Source organism: Phalangium opilio, unplaced genomic scaffold, assembly GCF_054372755.1.
Source record: "Phalangium opilio isolate 3A_F unplaced genomic scaffold, DU_Popi_V2 ptg000070l_1, whole genome shotgun sequence".
Lineage (NCBI taxonomy): Eukaryota > Metazoa > Arthropoda > Arachnida > Opiliones > Phalangiidae > Phalangium > Phalangium opilio.
In genome coordinates, this window is record NW_028324182.1 from 1,533,710 (window position 1) to 1,554,329 (window position 20,620).

The following is a 20,620-nucleotide window of genomic DNA, read 5'->3' on the forward strand; positions in this document are numbered from 1 at the left end:
TTTACTATTTCTTTGCATAGAAGGTAAGATTTTCTGTTTATTTCGACTATTTTCATTACAACTATGCCTTTACATATTCCGTTTTACTTTGTCTTTCAACATTTTGTTTTCCATAGTCGGTATGATATTTCTGCTTATTTCGAGTTTTGTTTATTTACTCTAAGCGTAGTTTGATAAACATTTGGATATTTTTTTCATCATTATTTTTTGTATAGGCAGTAAGATTTCTCTGTTTATTTCGATTAATTTACTGAATAGTTTGACAACAATTTCCGTTAATTCTATTTTGACTTACCATTTCTTTGCATAGAAGGTGAGATTTTTTTCTGTTTATTTCGACTATTTTCATTAAAACTATGCCTAGTTTATTAACATTTTCCATTTAATTTTGTCTTTCAACATTTTCTTTTGCATAGCCGGTAAAACCTTTCCCTTTTAGTCGAGATTTTATTTATTACTATTAAAACCTAGTTTGATTACTCTTTTCGTTTCACTTCATCTTTAAACATTTTAATTTGCATAGTGGGTAGGATTTTTCTCTTTATTTCGATTATTTTTTAATTGTTTATCTAGTTTGATTATATTTTCCATTTTATTTTATCTTTAATCATTTTGTTTTCCTTAGACCGTAAGACTTTTCTCTTTATTTCGAGTTTTCTTTTAACTCTAATTTGAATAATTTGATAACTATTTCCTTTTCTTTTACCTTTAATTTTTTTCTTCACCTTTTTTATTTTTTGCATAGGACGTAAGTTTTTTCTGATTCTTTCGATTATATTCCTTATAAATATGCCTAGTTTGAGAGCATAATTTTTTTTCTTCAATAGAATGAAGGACATATTCCCCTTACATATGGGAAAAATTCCCCGGACAATATCCCCCCCCAATGCATGTTGATGACAAGATACAACCGGCCACAGGATAAACTTCCCCAAAATGTGTTTACGATAAAATACCCAAAAGCACGGTTTATACATTACACCACCAGAACCAGTTCACACAAAAGCCTGCAGTATTTTACGACCTTACTATTCACTATGACGGGGTATTATGACCGGAAGGTTTAGTCTAGAGAGTACTTTGTCTAGAGAGTGGGGCTATTTTGCATTCTTTCCGAGGATGCAAGGAAAATGTCCCGGGGGATTTTGCCAAGAGAGCCTTTCAGACTTGAAAATTCCGTACCACATTAGATAAGCGATTAGAAGCCATAAGTATACGAAAGAGTCATTTCAAATAAGGTCTTAGTTCCCTAAAAATACAATTTCACGAACTTTAGTCTTGCATGCCTTTTTTGAAAATACTCTATGGATTTAAGAATTTATATTTAGGATTTACTTCAAATTGGTGCTCCATATCACTATAGAATAGCTGTTCTGGTACAACTTTGATTTTTTTTTTTAAGTTTCCTTACATGACAAGTGTTAACACTTGATTAATTTAAAATATTCTCTTACAGGAAGAAATTAGTCGGCATTCAATCAAGAGGAGTCAACCTGCACGTAGGACCTGCCACATGTACACGAATTCAACCATACAGCAATAATGCTTATAAAATCGACAATATGTTCTTTCCGACAGTTCTAAAATATTACATTGTTACACAATTAAATTATGATTTTTTCCGAACTGTATATTTATATGGATCAAGTGTTTGAGTAGGTGGTAATTGGCGGTTCTAACTCAGTGGTACTCAATGGTATCGATGGTATCGACGCCATTTTTTTCTGGGCGCCATTTTGTTTTTCTCTGACTTCATCTTTTCTTGTCGGCGCCATTTTTTCATCGGAAATTTCTGGCGGGAAATTTGAAAATGTTAAGCCTTGTCGGACTTCAATCAGATAATCAAGGTCAAAGTTCTTCTAATAATAAACACCACCTTTCCAAATATAACGTCTGTATATAGTTCCTTTTGCTTTTAAAAATTCCCCTCGATTTCTTTGAATTTTTTTATAGGGGAGTGAGATAAAAAGCGTGAAACCCTTATTGTTGACAGGTGACAGGAATTTTAAAGGGAGTATTAAACCTTCAATTTAAATTAAGGCAATACTAAAATCCTTTCTCTCTAACTTTAAATACATCGAGCAAACATAAACCACAATTCACAGAGCTTAACCTTACCTGTATAATTAAATGCAATGCTAAACTTACTATTATAATCCCCATCCTTTTAAAATACACGAACGAAAAATATTACCTCACCACAATTCTCTCACAGTCACTCTCCCTCCCTTCAATGACGAACGAAAGATTTTATACTGCCAAAGGCATAAAATAACCATTTCTTCGGTTAGCTCCGACATAACCATTTCTTTCGGTAACTCTGACCACATTCCAAATCGCGAAAAGCCACCACCTCCACAACCACCACACCCACCACAGGCTCGCGGGACAAACCAATAGCCTCATCGTATATATACGATGTGGCTAAAAACTTGGTAAAAACTGTTATAAGCGGAATGTTAAGCCTCGGATCTCTGATGAAGATGTCGTTAAATGACTAAAGAGCGGTTTAATATGTCATTAAACGACTAAAAGTGGTTTAAAAATTTCATTAACTGACAAAAAAGTGGTTGAAAGTTATGTTAAATGACTAAATCGTGCTTGAAAGTGTTGCTAAACGAATAAAAAGTTGTTGAAAGGGTTGAGAAAAAGATGGTTGAATGTGTTTATAAATGACTAAAAAGTGGTTGAAAAGCCGTTAAATGACTACAGGGTCATTCCATGTGATATGAGCCAAGCCGTTAACCATGGGTCGGCGAATTTAGATGAAATTTGGCACAAATGATCCTGTGGCTATTAGAAAAGAGAAACCGGGATAGTTTTTAAAAAACTTCAGTGGTTTAATTTTTACGTCAAAATTTGTAACACCCCAGAAAAACGGTGTTTCTCAAAAGTCATTTTGGTACCTTTTAGAAAGTCTGCAATAACTTTCTACGTTTCTGTGCAAATTCAACCAGATTTGCATACAATACGTAATATAACCCAGGAAATCGATTAAGCCACTCAAAATTAGCTTATCTAGTTTAGTTCACGAGCTACAAAAGCATTTTTGAGAAAAAATAAACTTTCGGGGGTCTCGTTTTTGGGCCTACGGAGAAAATCGTCCAACTCGAAAAATCTTAAAAAATATCCGGAATTATAGAGCTCAATAAGACCTTTCTAACGGTGTATTCATATATTAGAGTATTTGATTCCTTAGAGCCTAAATGTTTAATTTTAATAAACACAAATGTTTCTTAAAAATGTAAAATATTTATTTGCTTTAATGGTAAATTACGTTTTGATAAGAGCATGAAACATTTTTTGAACTTGCTTAAGGCAATTATCATCTAGTTTATAGTATCTTCTAGAATTGCTAGAAGCCTGTGGCTCGGGTAATTCGCATATAATATTATTAAGTGGGACAAGTTAAAGCGCTCGTCAGTTTTCTTAGGCCATGTCGACAAATTCGTCTGTGAGTCCCTCTCCATAAATTTAAGCTTGAAATAGCTTTCATCCTTAAAGGAGGCCAGCACAAGGGCAACGTAGCACTATTGGTCGTTTTTATAATTCGAGAAACAATCCGAGTCGTAATTTGGTTTATTTTAATATTTTATTATAACTGTTGGAAAAAGCTTATACATTTGAAACTTTTCGGAGAGCTTACTACGCGACTTCTTTCGTTCGTTTTTACATTGCCTTTGACCATATTTTTCCATATTTCTTTAAAATTTCCGTACCCTTAAAATAGGTAGCCTTTGCCTGTATATATAAATCACTAATAATTCATAGGTCAAGTTACCCTTCATGGAAAAAATTCTATTTCTGTTCGTAAAATTTATAAACCTTTCAATACAAATCAATATTACAATTTTTTAATAACAATAAACAAATTTTAAACTTTCTTAAAAAGTATGTCTAGTCGCGACAGACGTAAACAGCAAAATATTGTCCCACTGATATATCCATACAAGCAATAGTGTTTATATCGTCATTTATCCCAATAAAAACCTTTGTGCTGCAAGTATCTGATGATACGCGGTACATTTCAATTTCAAGTTGAATTTCTTCTTTGGAAACCCATAAAAAATCTAATCGATCCCTCAAAACATTTATTCGACGTGACTATTTGTTCTGTAATGGCAATTGCAGAGAAGCTCTGGCTACAATGCGTTTTGCCGTACCTCCTATGCCGTCGCAAGCACTCTTGCCATGGCTTGTAGTGAAAAAGTTCCATTCTGCTGTCAATTTTGTGGTGACCTAAATTAATATAATTTTTCCGATTTTTATACTGTGAGCTTCCACTGTAGTACATAAATGCCGATCCCAGCACAGGTACAGTGGAAGGCAGGGTGGAGCGTGGAGTGTGGAGCGAGGAGTGCGGAGCGTGGAGCGAGGATTGTGGAGCGTGGAGCACAGTACAGTGGAAGGCAGGGTGGAGCGTAGAGCGTGGAGCACAGTACAGTGGAAGGCAGCGTGTAGCACAGTGTAGTGGAAGGTATGGGGGTGGATACAAGATGGCGGATGAGACTTTGTACCTAAGCCCTTTGATTGACGCACCCCTCTCTCAGACCGGCAAGAGGGCGTTTTTTTTATTGACTCACCCCTCTCTCAGTCCTACAAGAGGGCGTTTTTGATTGACAGGTCAATGAAGCGTGTTCGATTCTCGGATGTAGAAGTACGTACATTGGAGTATGAAGATAGGGTGAATTATGATTTAAGAAATAAACAGTATTTTAATATATTAATTAGATTAAAACTTGAACCATTAATTTCTCCCGTATTAATCAAATGGTTAAGGGGGTATGAAACTCCAGATGACGTTGGGGGAAAATAAAGAAACCCCAAAAATCCCTACTGGGAAAAATTATAGGTTTAAGAAATAAACAGTATTTTAAAATGTTAATTAGATTAAAATTTGAACCATTAATTTCTCCCGTATTAATCAAATGGTTAAGGGGGTATGAAACTCCAGATGACGTTGGGGGAAAATAAAGATTCCCCAAATAACCCGACTGGGGAAAAATGGTACATGCAATACCGTACGAAGATAGGGTGAATTATGAATTAAGAAATAAATTGTAAATTAAAAATTTAGGAGACGAATGAAAATGAAATTCAAATTGTAACTTTTAATTAATTTACTTTTATTTTTCCTACTTTTTTTTTCTTAATTAATGGTTGATGTAAGCTACCTCTAAATTTGCAATTACTAATTTGTTATGTTAGTCTCCAGTTCTGCCACCTGCCTCATTCCCTCTCCATCAGTGGAGTTTAACTCCCGAGAATCGCGTCTACGTAAACAGTACGAATACACTGCAGTCTGGATGCTAAAGATAATACAAGTTAATTTAAAGTTATTGGAAATATAAGTCTAATTAAATTGTTAGTGAAAACTATGGGATATTTTAATATACCTGTACCCGTCGCAGTTCGGAACAAAGTACGTTCCAGTAGGAGAATAAACCTCATCCCCGTTTCTTTCAGGGCTGAATAGATATAACATAATTATACAATAATAAATAATCTCGATAACACTAACTATATAATTTAGCAATTTAACTTACCGAGGGTGTATTTGTCCCGCTACAATGTCCTCGAGGGACACTAAAAAATGAGGAACTCCTTCCACCCCAACGCTCGGAAACAGAAGTTGACGGATTAAAAAAATTATTATAAAGTACACAATAATTAGCACTCTAAAACCTAACACCATAAATATATAACAGCGATATATTTACTTGAACCCGTCACAGTTCATAACGTAAGAATTAATGAACGCATTGGAGTTTTGATAGTCTACTAGCTCCACACTAATTGCATTTAAATAATGTCTAGTAATAATTAAGATTACAAGGATTATAAAAGTTAACTCACAAGTCATAGGGTGTTAATATGGAGTCTGCTTCAGACTCATTGTCTTCATTTTCAACCACGACATCATCATCGTCGTCATCATCGCTAATGCCGATGAAATTTGGAGTATTCACATCGTCAGAGTTATATTCCTCCGCGGGCCATTCGGAATACAACGGAAATCTTCCCGCGACCATATTGATAAATTTAGTTTAAATTGCGAAAAAAATCTATTCTATCCTCTTGAGGTAAAAAGAACGTTGTGACCAAATTTTAAAAATTGTCCATGTCCCATGTAGTGTGTGGTATGAAAACCTCTAAACCTTCCACGAATTTTCTCCAAAATCACAATAGAACTTCAAACAATTAGTATGAATTGAAGTGTCAAAAACTCTACACTTACCAATCCCTAACCCCTTGTGGGGATAACCCAAAAAACTCCGAAACGATAAGAAATCAGACATCTTTAAATAGGTGAATGCACACTTGTTTGAATTATATTGCTAACTGAAAGAATACGGTACAGAAAAAAAGAAACGTATCCGACACCTTGGCGACGAAGCCGCGTACGTCATCATTCAGCTGGACTTCCCACGTCGATTTAACTTCTCGACCGAGAGGTTAAACATCCTTGACCTATGGCACATATCACGCTTGGAAATCAGGTGGTAGACCACCGATGGGCAAGGTATTAAGAGAATCGTACCTATTACTATGTCAATCACCACAATACAAATACGATGCTCTTTTCGTATTACACCAAGTTGAACCAAGTGGGATGGATGATGTCAATGTGAATTACGTAATAGTGTGATATATTGCGACGTAAAAACTTATAAACCTGGAAAACACACGTAGAAAGACACTGTTAAGGTTGACAATATTTTTAGCCAATGAGAAAATTAGGAAAGATGACCAGGCATAAAGTTGAAACAACGCTGGGAAAGATTAAAAAACCCGTAAAATACGCGAAGAGTTGAAACAATTTTAAAACAAATATAAAGAGTTGCTAAAAGGGTAAAAAGTTTTTGAAAGTGTTGTCAAATGACTAAATCTTGGTTGAAAGTGTTGTTAAATGACTAAATCGTGGTTATAAGCGTGGTTAAATGACTACATCTTGGTTGAGAGTGTTGTTAAAAGACTACATCTTGGTTGAGAGTGTTGTTAAAAGACTAAATCTAGGTTGAAAGTGTTATTAAATGACAAAATTTTGGTTGAAAGTGTTGTCAAAAGAATAAAAAGTCGTTAGAAAGGGTTGATAAATGAGAAAAATATGGATGAATGTGTTGATAAATGACTAAAAGGTAGTCTAAAATGCCGTTAAATGACTAAAACATTAATGAAAATGTCGTTAAATGACTATAGTGTGATAAAAAATGATGTCAAATGATTAAAAAGTAGTTGAAAATGTCGTTAAATGACTATAGTGTAATAGAAAATTTTGTCAAATGATTAAAAAGTGGTAGAAAATGTCGTTCAATGACTATAGTATGATAGAAAATGATGTCAAATGATTAAAAAGTGGTAGAAAGTTTCGTTCAATGACTTAAGTATGAATGAAAATGTGAATTAACGACTATAATTTTAAAGAAAATGATGCTAAATGACTGAAAAGCGCTTTGAAGTGTTGTTAAATGACTTAATAGGGCTAGAAAGTGTCGTTAAATGACCAAAACGTGGTTGAAAGTGTCGTTAAATTAATAAAAAAAGGATGGAAGTTTAGTTAAGTGAACATTGAGTGCCTGAAAATGTTGTTAAAAGTCTAAAAAGTGGTTGGAAGTGTTGTCAAATGAGTAAAAAGTAGTTATATGGGTTGTTAAACGAATAAAAAGTGGTGGAAAGTGTTATAGATGAATAAAAGTGGATTGATTGTGTTGTTAAACAAATAAAAAGTGTTTGAAAATGTTGTTCATAGACTAAAAAGTGGTTGACAGTTTTGCTAAATAAGTAAAAAGTGGTTCAAAGTGTTGTTAAATAAATTAATCGTGGTTGAAATTGTTGTTAAATGAATAAAAAGTCGATAGTTTGATAAATGAGAAAATGATGGATGAGTGTGTTGATAAACGACTATAAAGTGGTTGAAATTGTAGTTAATGCACTACAGTATGATAGAAATTGATGTTAAAAGACTAAAAATGTTGTTGAAAGTGTCGTTAAATGATTAAAATGTGAAAGAAAATGTCGTTAAATATAAAATATGAATGAAGATGTGGTTAAATGGCTATAATATAAAAGAAAATGATGCTTAATGACTGAAAATCGGTTCGAAGTGTCGTTAAATGACAAAAAGTGGTTGAATGTGGCGGTAAATTAATAAAATGTTTTTAAAAATGTCGTTAAATGAACAATAATTACATGAAAATGTTGTTTAAAAACTAAAACTTGGTCCACAGGTTTGTTAAATAAGTGAAAAGTAGTTGCAAGTGTCGTTAAATGAATTAAAAGTGGTTGAGCGTGTCATTAGAGGAATTTAAGAGGGTTGAATGTGTTGTTAAACGAATAAAAAGAAGTTGAAAATGTTTTTCAAAGGCGGAAAATAGTGGTTGACAATTTTGTTGAATGACTTAAAAGTGGTTGAAAGTGTTGTTAAATAGCCAGATAGTGATTGAAAGTGTTGTTAAATAACCAAATAGTGATTGAAAGTGTTACTAGATGATTAAAAAGGGTTAAAGTGTTGTTAAAGCAAAGAAAACTGAGGGTGTTTGAGAGTGTTGTTAAATAATTAAAGCGCGATTAATTGATAAATGTCCTACCTTGGGCTCTCTGGCCGCTCTGGCGCTGAACATACATAAAAGATACGAAAAGTCCGTTAAATTAAGAAATTCCGTCATTTTCGTTTTTGTGTAATAAGAAACAAAAACATAAATAAGAGAAAATTCTACCATGATTCAAAACATAGAATATACGGATAAGAAGATACGGCAGCGTGTACGTGAATGGTCGAATTTATCGTATCATAGAGAGACTCAGATCCAAAGATAAGGCTTGTTACAATTCTTCAAATTTCCCTCAAGATTTTTAAATAGGTCATGTGAGAACCAATTTACTCTAAATTATATTTTACCTTTGCCCATGTTGTACCACGCTCTTAAGTGTTACATTAAAACATTTTTACATAAGCCTTGTCTTAACCCTCTGTAAATTATCACCCTTCTATGTACATTAACGTAATTATAAACGTCGAGATCGATTTAACCAGTTCTGATCAGATATTTTGTATAAGGAGTGAAATTTTTTCATTTTGATGGGCATCGTCCACCTAGACATCACTAATTTAAATAGTGATGAATTCGTCGGAGATGGAAACGTTAAAGATTTCTATCAATAAAATATGGTTGAAAACGTTGTTAAATACTAAATTTCATTAAAAAGCGCGGATAGATGACAAATTTTTATTTAAAAAAATTCGATTTTATAACCAATTTCAATAAGAAGTTCTGCTTTTTGAATAATATGTGCTTTAAAATTTTTTTAAATGAATAACGATTGTTGTTAATTGAGTAAAAAGTTGTTAACAAAAGATTAAATAGTGGTTAACAAAAGATTAAATAGTGGTTAACAAAAGATTAAATAGTGGTTAAAAGTTTTGATTAATGAGAGAAATGGTTGGAGTGTTGATAAATGACTTTAAAGTGGCTGAAAGTGTCGTTCCATGACTAAAACTTGGTTAAAGTGTAGTTAAGTGAGAAAAATATGGTTTAAACTCTTGTGAAGTGAAAAATATGCTATTGAAAGTGTTGTAAAATAACTAAAAAACTGTTCAAAGTGTTGTAAAACGACTAAAACATATAGGACGAAAGTTATTTCAATGATTTTAGGCATGTATAAATGGAGGATACAAAAACATCTCAACAGCGAGTAAATTTTGATCACACGAATACAACGAGAAATTGGTCCATTAACGTAACAGATGTGGACTAGCTAAAAACCATTTGAGTTAAATCAAGATTAAAGGATATCATAACCAAACATTAGGTGCATCACGACGTTTCGAGGAGATTTTTGACAGTTGATTTTACTCAAAACCTATTGGCGAGAATTTAACATTTGGTAAACTGGTTTGCAATATTAACCAAGGCTTTGAATGCAGAATTTATCAAGCCTAGATTATTTTATCAGTAAAAATCTACTCAAGACAAGCTTCCTTATCAGTTTGATAAATACAAATTTCATTGGTGGTAACGTTGAAATTGCGAAGCATACCAAAAAGCTCAACCCTTTTATCAGTATCATAATATTTTCTAAATCACTGTGAAATTTCAAAATATGCGTAGTTTCTCTACAGTTTTAAATACCACAGTCATTGGATTGAAGGGGCAAAAGCCCGAACCCCTTGACCGGGGGCGGGGCCGGGGAGAAACGAAAATATACATGTGTCGGCCCGCCCTCGGTCAAGGGGTTCGGGCTTTTGACCCTTCAATCCAATGACTGTGGTATTTAAAACTGTAGAGAAACTACGCATATTTTGAAATTTCACAGTGATTTAGAAAATATTATGATACTGATAAAAGGGTTGAGCTTTTTGGTATGCTTCGCAATTTCAACGTTACCAAAAATGAAATTTGTATTTATCAAACTGATAAGGAAGCTTGTCTTGAGTAGATTTTTACTGATAAAATAATCTAGGCTTGATAAATTCTGCATTCAAAGCCTTGGTTAATATTGCAAACCAGTTTACCAAATTATTGTTTTCCACTCTCAAATTATTGTTTTCCACTCTCAAATTATTGTTTTCCACTCTCAAATTATTGTTTTCCACTCCCAAATTATTGTTTTCCACTCTCAAATTATTGTTTTCCACTCTCAAATTATTGTTTTCCACTCTCAAATTATTGTTTTCCACTCTCAAATTATTGTTTTCCACTCTCAAATTATTGTTTTCCACTCTCAAATTATTGTTTTCCACTCTCAAATTATTGTATTCCACTCTCAAATTATTGTTTTCCACTCTCAAATTATTGTTTTCCACCCTCAAATTATTGTTTTCCACCCTCAAATTATTGTTTTCCACCCTCAAATTATTGTTTTCTACCCTCAAATTATTGTTTTCTACCCTCAAATTATTGTTTTCTACCCTCAAATTATTGTTTTCCACTCTCATATTATTGTTTTCATATTTTTTGGGAATTTGGTCCGAAACGGCGCCCCATAAAAGGTTATCTATAGTTACCCAAAAAACCAGTTGTTTTCGATTAATTTCACCAGGAGCAGATGACAAAGGAGTCTCGGACGCTAGCTTCCATAATGTAGAGGGCAATGGGATCCGCGAACGTCACGGTTATTAACCAAAATCATTATGCCAGTGCCCCCTCTCGTAGGAAATTTGAGCTTTATTTTCCAACCAATAGCGTGGCTGCAAAGTCTCGAAAGGAGATCTGGGAAATCGCGTCTGGAGCCTCTCTTTAAAAATACGTATCGTCTGCTTATAATTAGCCTAGGCTTAACGAGTATTAGAGTTAAAAATGGATTTCAACGGCTTTTTAATCTTTTTTTTAGACTAAAGTTGATAATGAAAAGCCCAGCGAGTAACGTATGTACACTATTAAAAAACTAAAATGTGTTTCAGTGCCAATTTTTTCTTAATTTCGTCTTGAATTAAATGATAGCTACAAGAGGTTGGGAAAAGAAATCACTCACGATCTTTTAAAACCCAAAAAGTAAGAGACAGTGATTTCGTTTCCAACCTCTTGTAGCAGTCAATTAATTCAAAAACATACGGAATATTTTGGCCCTAAAACACATATATAAGATTGTGTTTCGGCATCTTTTAAAACCTTGCTTTATAATTTGAAAACCCGAGCCCAATCATTCCAGTGGGCACAAATTGTTAATTAAGCCTTGGCTTACCTGGGTTTCTCTGCTAGTTTGGACTTAATTTACTATTTAGTAGGTTTAAAGTCACAAAATGTAGGCCTAGTCTTATCTTTTATCTTAATACCAACGGTTACAGCTGTTTGAATAAAGTATAATTATATTGTGTATATTTATGTCGCGATCGGATAAGACGAACTTCAGTAGCCACCATTAGTCCGTTATTACAAAACAAATTCCCAGCCGACTTTGGTGCCAGATATAATCCACCAAAAGCATCGTCTGCTATAATGTCTGATAGCGCGTCTATGGCAAACGATACCGCTACAGCTGTGACGTACGCGGGTGCCATTGCCCTCTATATTGTGGAAGCTAGCGTCCGAGACTCCTTTGTCATCTGCTCCTGATTTCACGTTAAATATGGTTATTAAGTTGAAATTAACGGCTTATCTTCTTTTATTAGTGTTATCAAAAGTAGATAGGGGGAAAGTAAAGCTCGAGGATGGTCCCCCACCTTTGACTGTGGGTTTCCTCTAAGTTTAGAAGCTCTCTCTCCTCTCCCTTACCCCCTATGCGAGTTAGCCAATGACGTTTGAGAAAACACCCCAACCCCTTATCGATTTTTTTTTGAGAGGTAGTTCATAGCGACGGCAGCGACGCGGGACAGTAGCCGGTGAAATTGTCTGCTCTAAAGGAAAATTCAAATCGACAAAGTTTAAAAATTCGGGGCGCTGATTTTTATCCTTTTAATTTTTGTATTTCCCTATGTCACATATAATTACAGGGTCGGGCCCATTTTAGTTGACTAATCCACCTAGTCCAGGCAAAAAGAAATGCAGAATAACCACCACTATCTTCTTCATGTTTTGACTTAAAGAAGATCACACTGGCAAATCATATCATATAACAGTTCATTCATGGATCCATTACCTTTCATAGAGTTAAATATTCTAATTCTACTTCCAGTATCGTCCGTGGTAAAAAGATCGTCATTTATTAATTTTAACGTTTCCACTCACAGATGTTGCTTTACCGTATATCCGTATGCAATCTTGTTAAGCCTTAGCTAGTAGGAGTCCTTTTAAAACTGTTTACAGAACTATTTTTCAGTTGCAAATAGGCACTGGCAATGTGCAATGCCTCTCCTACGCGAGGGGGTAGGAACTGTGAGAGAGAGGAAAGGGGGTTTCTAGGTTTTCATGGCGCGGGGGATCTTCCAAGTGCTTTACTTTCCCCCTATCTACTTTTGGTGTTATTGCAGTTTGAATAAGAAATTCTCTACTACTGTGGCTGTACGAAAAACTTGTGATGTTTGAATCTTAATTTGAGCGTGTTTCTCGTGAGAGTGGATTAAGCTTAAAATTTATTTGAATTTTTTACCCTAATTGCAATGTTTAGTGCAGTTTAATATTTTTTCCGCAAATTCATTTTTTAACCCAAACTTTTGAATTTCGCGGCAATTATTGTACTTTAAAATAGTTTAAATTAACTTAAGTGTCAAATAGAAAATATTCGACTTTACCAATGGCTCGGGTAGTTTTAATCAAAATTAAAGAGTTTATTTAAAAGTTATTTGAGCCTTTATCCAAAAAATGTATATTTTGGTTTAATTTCACGTTAATTATATTTAATTAACGTAGGACTGTGTTTTGGCACTATACATTTAGTGTTATAAAATGAGTTTAAATGTATACTTCACCTTAATTAGGCATGTGCGAGTGCTCGAAAAGGTTCGAGTACTCGATCGAGCTTCGAGCCGAGTACTCGGCTCGAAGCTCGATAAGCGATTTTTGAAAAGCTCGATAAGTTTTCGAGCCTTGGCCCAAAGCTCGATTAAAGCTCGATAGCCAAAATTGAGTTCCCAACCATCTCTCAAAAACCCTGGATGCGCGAAATCCTACTTTTTCGATCTGCGCAGGGGTTTAAGTAAGCTTAATTCTTATTGGCTCTTGAAATGGTGTGACACAGAAGCAGTTCTAAGACGACTTTTGATTGGCTCTTTAGTTTGATACGTAGCATGCATGAAGCACGTGAAATTATTTCATCATCCTACGTTAGCCGGTGGTAGAAAGTCCTTTGTTTTGGTGAAGCTTCAGGGATAATGGGAAGTTTGGTCGGTTTGTAGAATTTATTTTAAATTAGAATTAAAAGTTAGTATAAAACAGAATTCTAAACTAGTATAAAACAGAATTCTAAACTAGTATAAAACAGAATTCAAAACTAGTATAAAACAGAATTCAAAACTAGTATAAAACAATTTAAAACTCACTAAAAAGTTAAAGATACCAGATAATCAGAGACTAACAAACATTAAAGCTTCTGATATGGAAGCCAGCGAAGAAGATACTCGGGATATTAGCATAGATGATAGTCAAGATGTTAGCCTAGATAGTCAAGACGATCCAACTTTCGCAAATAGTCAAGGACTAATTCAAAATAGTGATCAAGACAATGAAGACCAAATTTTGAATCAAGAACCAGGCACTAAGCGGCCCCGTAAAAGCAAAATATGGGATTATTTCGACTGTGTGAAGGATGGGTTTGCAAAGCTCGATGAGGCTCGAAAGCTCGATAAGGCTCGAAACCCGATTTTTGACTAAACCTGAAAGCTCGAGAGCTCGATAAGAAAATCAAAGCTCGGCTCGAAGCTCGATAAGAAAAAATTTTCAAGGCTCGAGCTCGGCTCGAAACTGAAAATTCAGGGCTCGCACACCCCTAACCTTAATAGCAATTATTAGTGGAGTTTTCGATTCTCATTTTACGCTAAAGTTTTGAATTTCGCGCCTATTAAGGTACTTTGGAGATAATTTAAATTAGCTTAAGTGTGAAAGAGAAAACATGGGGCTTTACCAACGGCTTGGGTAGATACAATCTTAATCAAGAACATCATTTAAGAGTTATCTGAGTTTTCATCCAAAAAAATGTATATTTTAGTTTAATTTTACCTTAATTACAGTTAATTACGTTGAAATTAACTTGTCGTCAGTGCTCATTAAGCTTATAAAATGACTTTTAAAAAATAATTCACCTTAACTCTAATGTTTAGAGGAGTTTTTGATTATTTCCAACAAATTGCGTTAAATTTTTATCATATCCTGAGCTAGGTTTGTGGTAACATAAAGATTATTTATACAATATGTTAATGAATGATGTTATTCTATAGTTTAGCTTTAATATCAGTAATTAAATCAAATACCTTTACAATTCATAGCAATTTAAACCAATAAACAAACGGCAATGTGGACTGTGGAATAGCAAACAACGTAACCCTCCCGTTTCTAACGTGGTTAGGTTGAGAGAATCTGTGATGTAAACATGAAAATTATTTGACTAATTAAATTATATAACGACACTGTCTTCCTGGATTAACCAGTACAACTGTTTCTTATGAATTAAACAATCCACTTTTAGTAACAAGTAGTTTATAAAATGATAACGTATGACTGATTCAATAGGATCAAAATTGTTTTAACGAATAATCTGGTCCTCTACATTGGTTTAGTTTCAGGAATTATACCACACACATTGACAATTAGTAGCATTTTAGTGAGATTAACAAATAATGAAACCGTTTATACCAGTCCTCAAATGAGAATGTTGACTTAACAGCGCTAACATTAACACCATTCTTTTAACTGCCGTAGGGAAAACAAATTGGAAATTTTGTCATCTTTCCTGTAATATTTTGAAGTCGAATTCTTCACAGGGTGAAAACACTACCGTTGATTTCTAAACCATAATAATTTGGATATATATGCCATTTTTTACTTAAAACTAGAAGCGTCAACAAACAGTCATGATGAATACAGTATTAAGTTACAAGAAGCGTAAAACCTTGGCCCTATGGTTGGGATTTGTAGCATGAATCGAAGCAGACTACGTAATTTGTAATTCCAAACAGAGCTGGAAATTAGCTTTCTTATAATCTTTAAAAGGAAAGACACTATAAACCAGGCTGGGAAATAAGGATATTTTTTAAACTAGTCCTTTGGACCAGTGACCCCCTAGTGTCTGAAATTATTTACTGGTCTCCGGACTGGTCCCAGCCTTTGCTCTCCAATAGATTTGCAATTAATAAACTGGTCCCGAGGACCAGTAACCCCCACTTCTTGAATTAAAAAACTACTCCAAGCAATTAATAAACTGGTTTTGGACCAGAGGAAGTGTGCTATTTCCCAGCCTGCTATAAACACTATATAACATAGAGTAACTAAAATACAACTTAAGCCTTGGCCGTAAAGAACGTCGAAAAGCTTACTTTAAATGATATAAAAACCTCTATTAACTGTAATTATTTACCTGAATTACTTTTCTAGACGAAAATTCGACCTGATAACGACCTATTTCTTATTAAGGGTGCTACAGTTAATTAGAAAATACATATAAAGGTGCTCAAGCTCGGACGAAATACCAAAGTAATTTGTTAACGTCTACTGCTAAGAAATTAAGACAATCAGCAAGAAAGCCAACATTCGCAGCAAGAAAGCCAACATTCGCAATTAGTCAACGTAACTTGTTAGCACCCACAAACCTAGGCCCTTCTAGTTGTCAACGAGAACGAAATGAAGAAATAGGTTTAAGCGCGCTATAAGGTTAGGCTGACTTCTGACCCAAAAGTAATTTTTTGATGTACTTTGTTAATTAGTTTAAGTACAATACTTAGACTTCATTAATTAAAAATCGAAACAGGGAAGTTTCCCATTTAATAAATGCTTGTTAATTTAGAAGTATTCCGAAAACTAACTTCGCTATAGTTTTTCCGTATGGCCTATGACCATTTCATTAAAAAAAACGAAAATTTTTTAATGCTTTTTCTATGGGACGCTAACCCTAAAAACTGTGACTTTTTGTTTAACATTACGGAAGGGTGTCATGTCATATCTACAAGGGCCTACCGGCCCTGTAGAATCAAAATTTAAAAAGCAAACGTTTTCACTTTTTTTAAGGAATTTTTTTACCCTACAGTTTTTGTTGTATATATAGATATATTGATGTTTGAAATGCAAAATTTAATTTTAAGAGTGATTGATAATGGAGAGAATAGCTAATAAAGGCGGCTTTCTTTACATTAATAATGGCTACTTGTTTCAATTGAATAAGAAAAAGGATAAAACTAGTTACAATAATTGTAGAAATCCCTCCTGTACGGTTCGAATAATAGAAGTAACCAAACCTAACCAAACCTATCCTAACCTAACCTAACCTAACCAAACCTAACCTAACCTAACTTAACCAAACCAAACCTAACCTAACATAACAGTAATGTTTTGGAAAAGGCATATTATTTGAGAAGTCAATGAAGGTATAAAACATCAATATTTTGGAAAAAGCGTACCATGGTTAAATGATTTATAAATTATTACTAACCTAACTTAACCAAGCCAAACCTAACCTAACCAAACATAACAGTAATGTTTTGGAAAAGGCATATTATTTGAGAAGTCAATGAAGCTAAACATAAATATTTTAGAAAAGGCGTGGAATAGTTAAATGATTTATAAAATATTATTAACCTAACCTAACTTACAATTTCCTTCTCTGGGTTTGAACCCGAGCCTCTGAATTAAAAGCCTGATATTCTACCATGCTGCTGCGGTGATTCGAAATCCTCACAGACATTCCCATTCAGCAGAAACCCGCCGTTGGGCTAGAAATTTAAATATATTCTCCATAAAAAACCAAAAAGCGGTTTCGGTCGAATGGGATTCGGTCCAATGGGACTATAGCACTAATGTCAGATATCGCGCTACATCCTGTCCACATGGGTCATAAGGAATTTGACTACGTAGAATACCCACCAATAATTTACAATCACGCAGTGAAAATATTGTCAAGTCGTCCTATTAGAAGTGAATATCTCCAATTTGACGCGATAATAATTTTCAACGTACAGGTAAATCCATCAATGCTTAAAGGGAGGGTGAAGTGGAAAATCAAGTGATTTTTTAATCGATTCTTCCACTAATTATAAACCAGTCTGCATAGTGAAACATTCAGGAAATACCAGCTCCGAATGATTTTAAAATTCAAATCAAGTTCAGATTTTAAGGATAATTGGAAATAAGGACCTGTGTCCAATCGCATAACGTCCTGTGTCCAATCTTATAACGTCCTGTCTTTTGGTTAATAAAATTTTCCTGGCCCGCTCCGTGTTGAATGAAATTTGTAGCGAGATTTGGTAAAATTTGCGCGCGATGTGACAATCGTGGCGCATAACATAAACCTAGCCAAGCCAAACCTCAACCTAGCCAAACCTAACCAAACCTAACCTAAACCTAGCCAAGCCAAACCTCAACCTAGCCAAACCTAACCAAATATGCCACTAAACCTTCACAAACTATCTTTTCGACTATAATGACGTTCGACATAGTTCCGTGTCGACCGTATTCCGATTTTATTTTTTTCAACCTCATTCCATTCGATACTAAAGGTTTTGGAATTGGGGCGATACTGAATACATTTGTCAGATACGTTTCGCGTAATTTTTGTCGGTAAATAATTGTTAGGTACTTCTCAAAAAGTTGTCGATGATGTAGTCCAAGGAGAAAATATAAAACAATCGATTAAAAAATGAGCGAACGAAATCTTTTCAAAAAATTGGAAAAAATTCAAGGAATCATATTTTAACAAAAGTAATCAGAAAAAGTACTTCATTTCTGACAATAATTATCCCATTTAATGAGAAACGTACTGTTGTATAGGTGATATCAAATTTATGTATCTCCCTGAAATGTAGATACATATTAAGCATGTTGTATAGGTGATATCAAATTTATTTACCTCCCTGAAATGTAGATACATATTAAGCATGGAAGACTCTTTTTAATGTAATATCTATCAAACAGCCTACGATATTTAATGTAATATCTATCAAACAGCCTACGATATTGAGTATTTATCTATATAAATTTAAGTAACATTCTTAGTTATTTAATGTTTCAAGAATACTCGACCGGAACACGTAACATATTAAACTAGTATAAAATTTATGCGTAGAATTGTCAACGTATCCCGGACACTTATGTGCTTCCCTATCGGGAGTCACTATCGTAAGCGTGTGGGAATAAATGACTAAAGCAAGTGAATTTCAGTTTGAAAACAAGCTAGAGTAATATTTTTGCAAGAACTTGTTGCATAAACCCCAAAGGCCTTTTACTTGTGATATTATCAAGAGAATAGAAGAGAGTATAATACTTCTGTCTCTGAGTGTTTCTCCTCGTTTGAGGGGTTAGATTTCTATCTCTCTAGCGTTGCGACCCCCTACAAGGATAGGGTTCACGGGTAGTTGAGCGGTTTTTAAAAGAGCGTTTCATAATAAAGCGGTTCTTAAAACAGCGGTTTGCTAAACCGCATGGAAGCAAAACCGCGGTTGCTGTTTCCGCGTTTCTCAATACAGCGCTATTTCCCAAAACAGCGGTTGCTGTTTCCGCCCAAAACTGTGATTGATAGAGAGGGAAATATCTATTATATTAAGTATATAGGACAAAGAACAGTATTATGCAATAAGGAGTAATGTTATATCGGAAGTAAATATAAAATATAATTTTTTGGTAAACGCATATTATTTTGGGAAGTTAATGAAGATAAACAACAATATTTTGGAAAAGGCGTACTTTCGTACGCTCAAGATATAAACGCTGTAATCAAAATGCGCTAAAACGAGAAATGGCTATAATGGCAAACGCGTTTAAGAAAAAGCCGTTTTGGACAATGTTGTTTTGATAACACGCCCAATCGATAACATACCCAAGGATAGCCTTGTTCCAGATTTTAGAGAGACAAAAATAGTTCCCGTATGAACACTGGATCTCCAGCGTTCGCACTTGGAGGCACCTGATGAGGAGCAGCTCCCTTCCCAGAATCCTTTGAGCAACGCTAGTTTCCAAAAACGCTATATCTATCCTCTAGCTTCCTGATTGGCTAATTGAAGTTTTGGGCTGGTAAAAAAAAAGAACAGGATGACCCTCAATCGAGGTAGAAAGCAGAGCTAAAGTAAAAATTTTACCAAAGTATTATGTTCTCTTCTATTTTCTCTTGATATTATCGTTTCAAGTTTGGCACTACGCTATTTCTTCTTTACAAAACTTTATCCGTCGATCTCATGTTTAGAAATCTTTCCATCTTTGTTAGTGTCCATTCTAGAAAACTCATAAACCATTTTATGGACGTCTCTTTTATTTACCGAATGATATTTCAGCCCAAAATCTTGAGCTTCGGAAAATTCGAGCACTCCGTTGTGATTCTTATCGTGGCTTACGAATATTTCATTCTCATGTTTCTCTTTTTCCTCTTCGGGACTTTCATTCGCCATTACGGCAGAAGTTGAGTTGAAAAACTCTTCCTCTGACAAGGAACGACGAACTCGGCAATAGTAGCACCCGATTCCTTTGCGGCAACCTCCTCCACAATTGCATCTACGCGCGGATGAAATGGTGCGTTAAGGCCAACAAATACGTAAGTCTACTAGGCCTAATTAAAAAATTAGTACCGATATTATAATTTGATTAAGAATATTATGGTATTATAACGCCTTGACCCAAAAAATATACAAATTATTATATCGCAAATCTTTTCCAGATGCGTTGTCCAATTTGTAAAATCACAAAATATGTTGAGTCTAAGCAAGCACGTGGTTTAAACAGAAAAAGGTAGTGAATTATATACCAGGAAATCAATGCCTCTGGTAGTTCTCTGAAGCTAGATTGCTGTAAATCTTTCCCTCAAAATGTTAAACCAGGGATAGATGTAATTTTAGAAGCAGAAATGGAGAACGGTATTTACTTCAGTCCGACTCGCAGTCCAGGGTAGAGCCCCTCCCTCCAACACGCAACGAAAATTTGAAATTATCTTATTGGCTCACTTAAGCTGCGTTTTGATGGCATTGCTACCGCGGATGGCGAGAAATACAAATTGTTTTTTCCTCTGTCGCTATGACCCGCCTCTTATTTCATACCCCCCGTTCCGGGGAAGGGGT

General features: G+C 34.5%; 1 protein-coding gene and 1 long non-coding RNA gene across 2 annotated transcripts; both read right to left on the reverse strand.

The window, feature by feature from the left end:
* Nucleotides 1-5,191: 5,191 nt before the first annotated feature.
* On the reverse strand, nt 5,192-5,762 carry LOC149661012 (uncharacterized). Its single transcript, XM_089843652.1, has 3 exons — nt 5,547-5,762; nt 5,397-5,468; nt 5,192-5,309 (listed from the first exon to the last, which is right to left on the reverse strand). Exons 1-3 carry the CDS (start codon nt 5,693-5,695, stop codon nt 5,192-5,194), a joined length of 339 nt encoding a protein of 112 aa, XP_089699778.1. The 5' UTR covers nt 5,696-5,762.
* A 657-nt stretch (nt 5,763-6,419) lies between these two features.
* LOC149661013 (uncharacterized) lies at nt 6,420-8,707 on the reverse strand. Its single transcript, XR_016369056.1, has 3 exons — nt 8,589-8,707; nt 6,542-6,676; nt 6,420-6,471 (listed from the first exon to the last, which is right to left on the reverse strand). It is a non-coding gene; the product is annotated as an uncharacterized LOC149661013 (long non-coding RNA).
* Nucleotides 8,708-20,620: the final 11,913 nt, after the last annotated feature.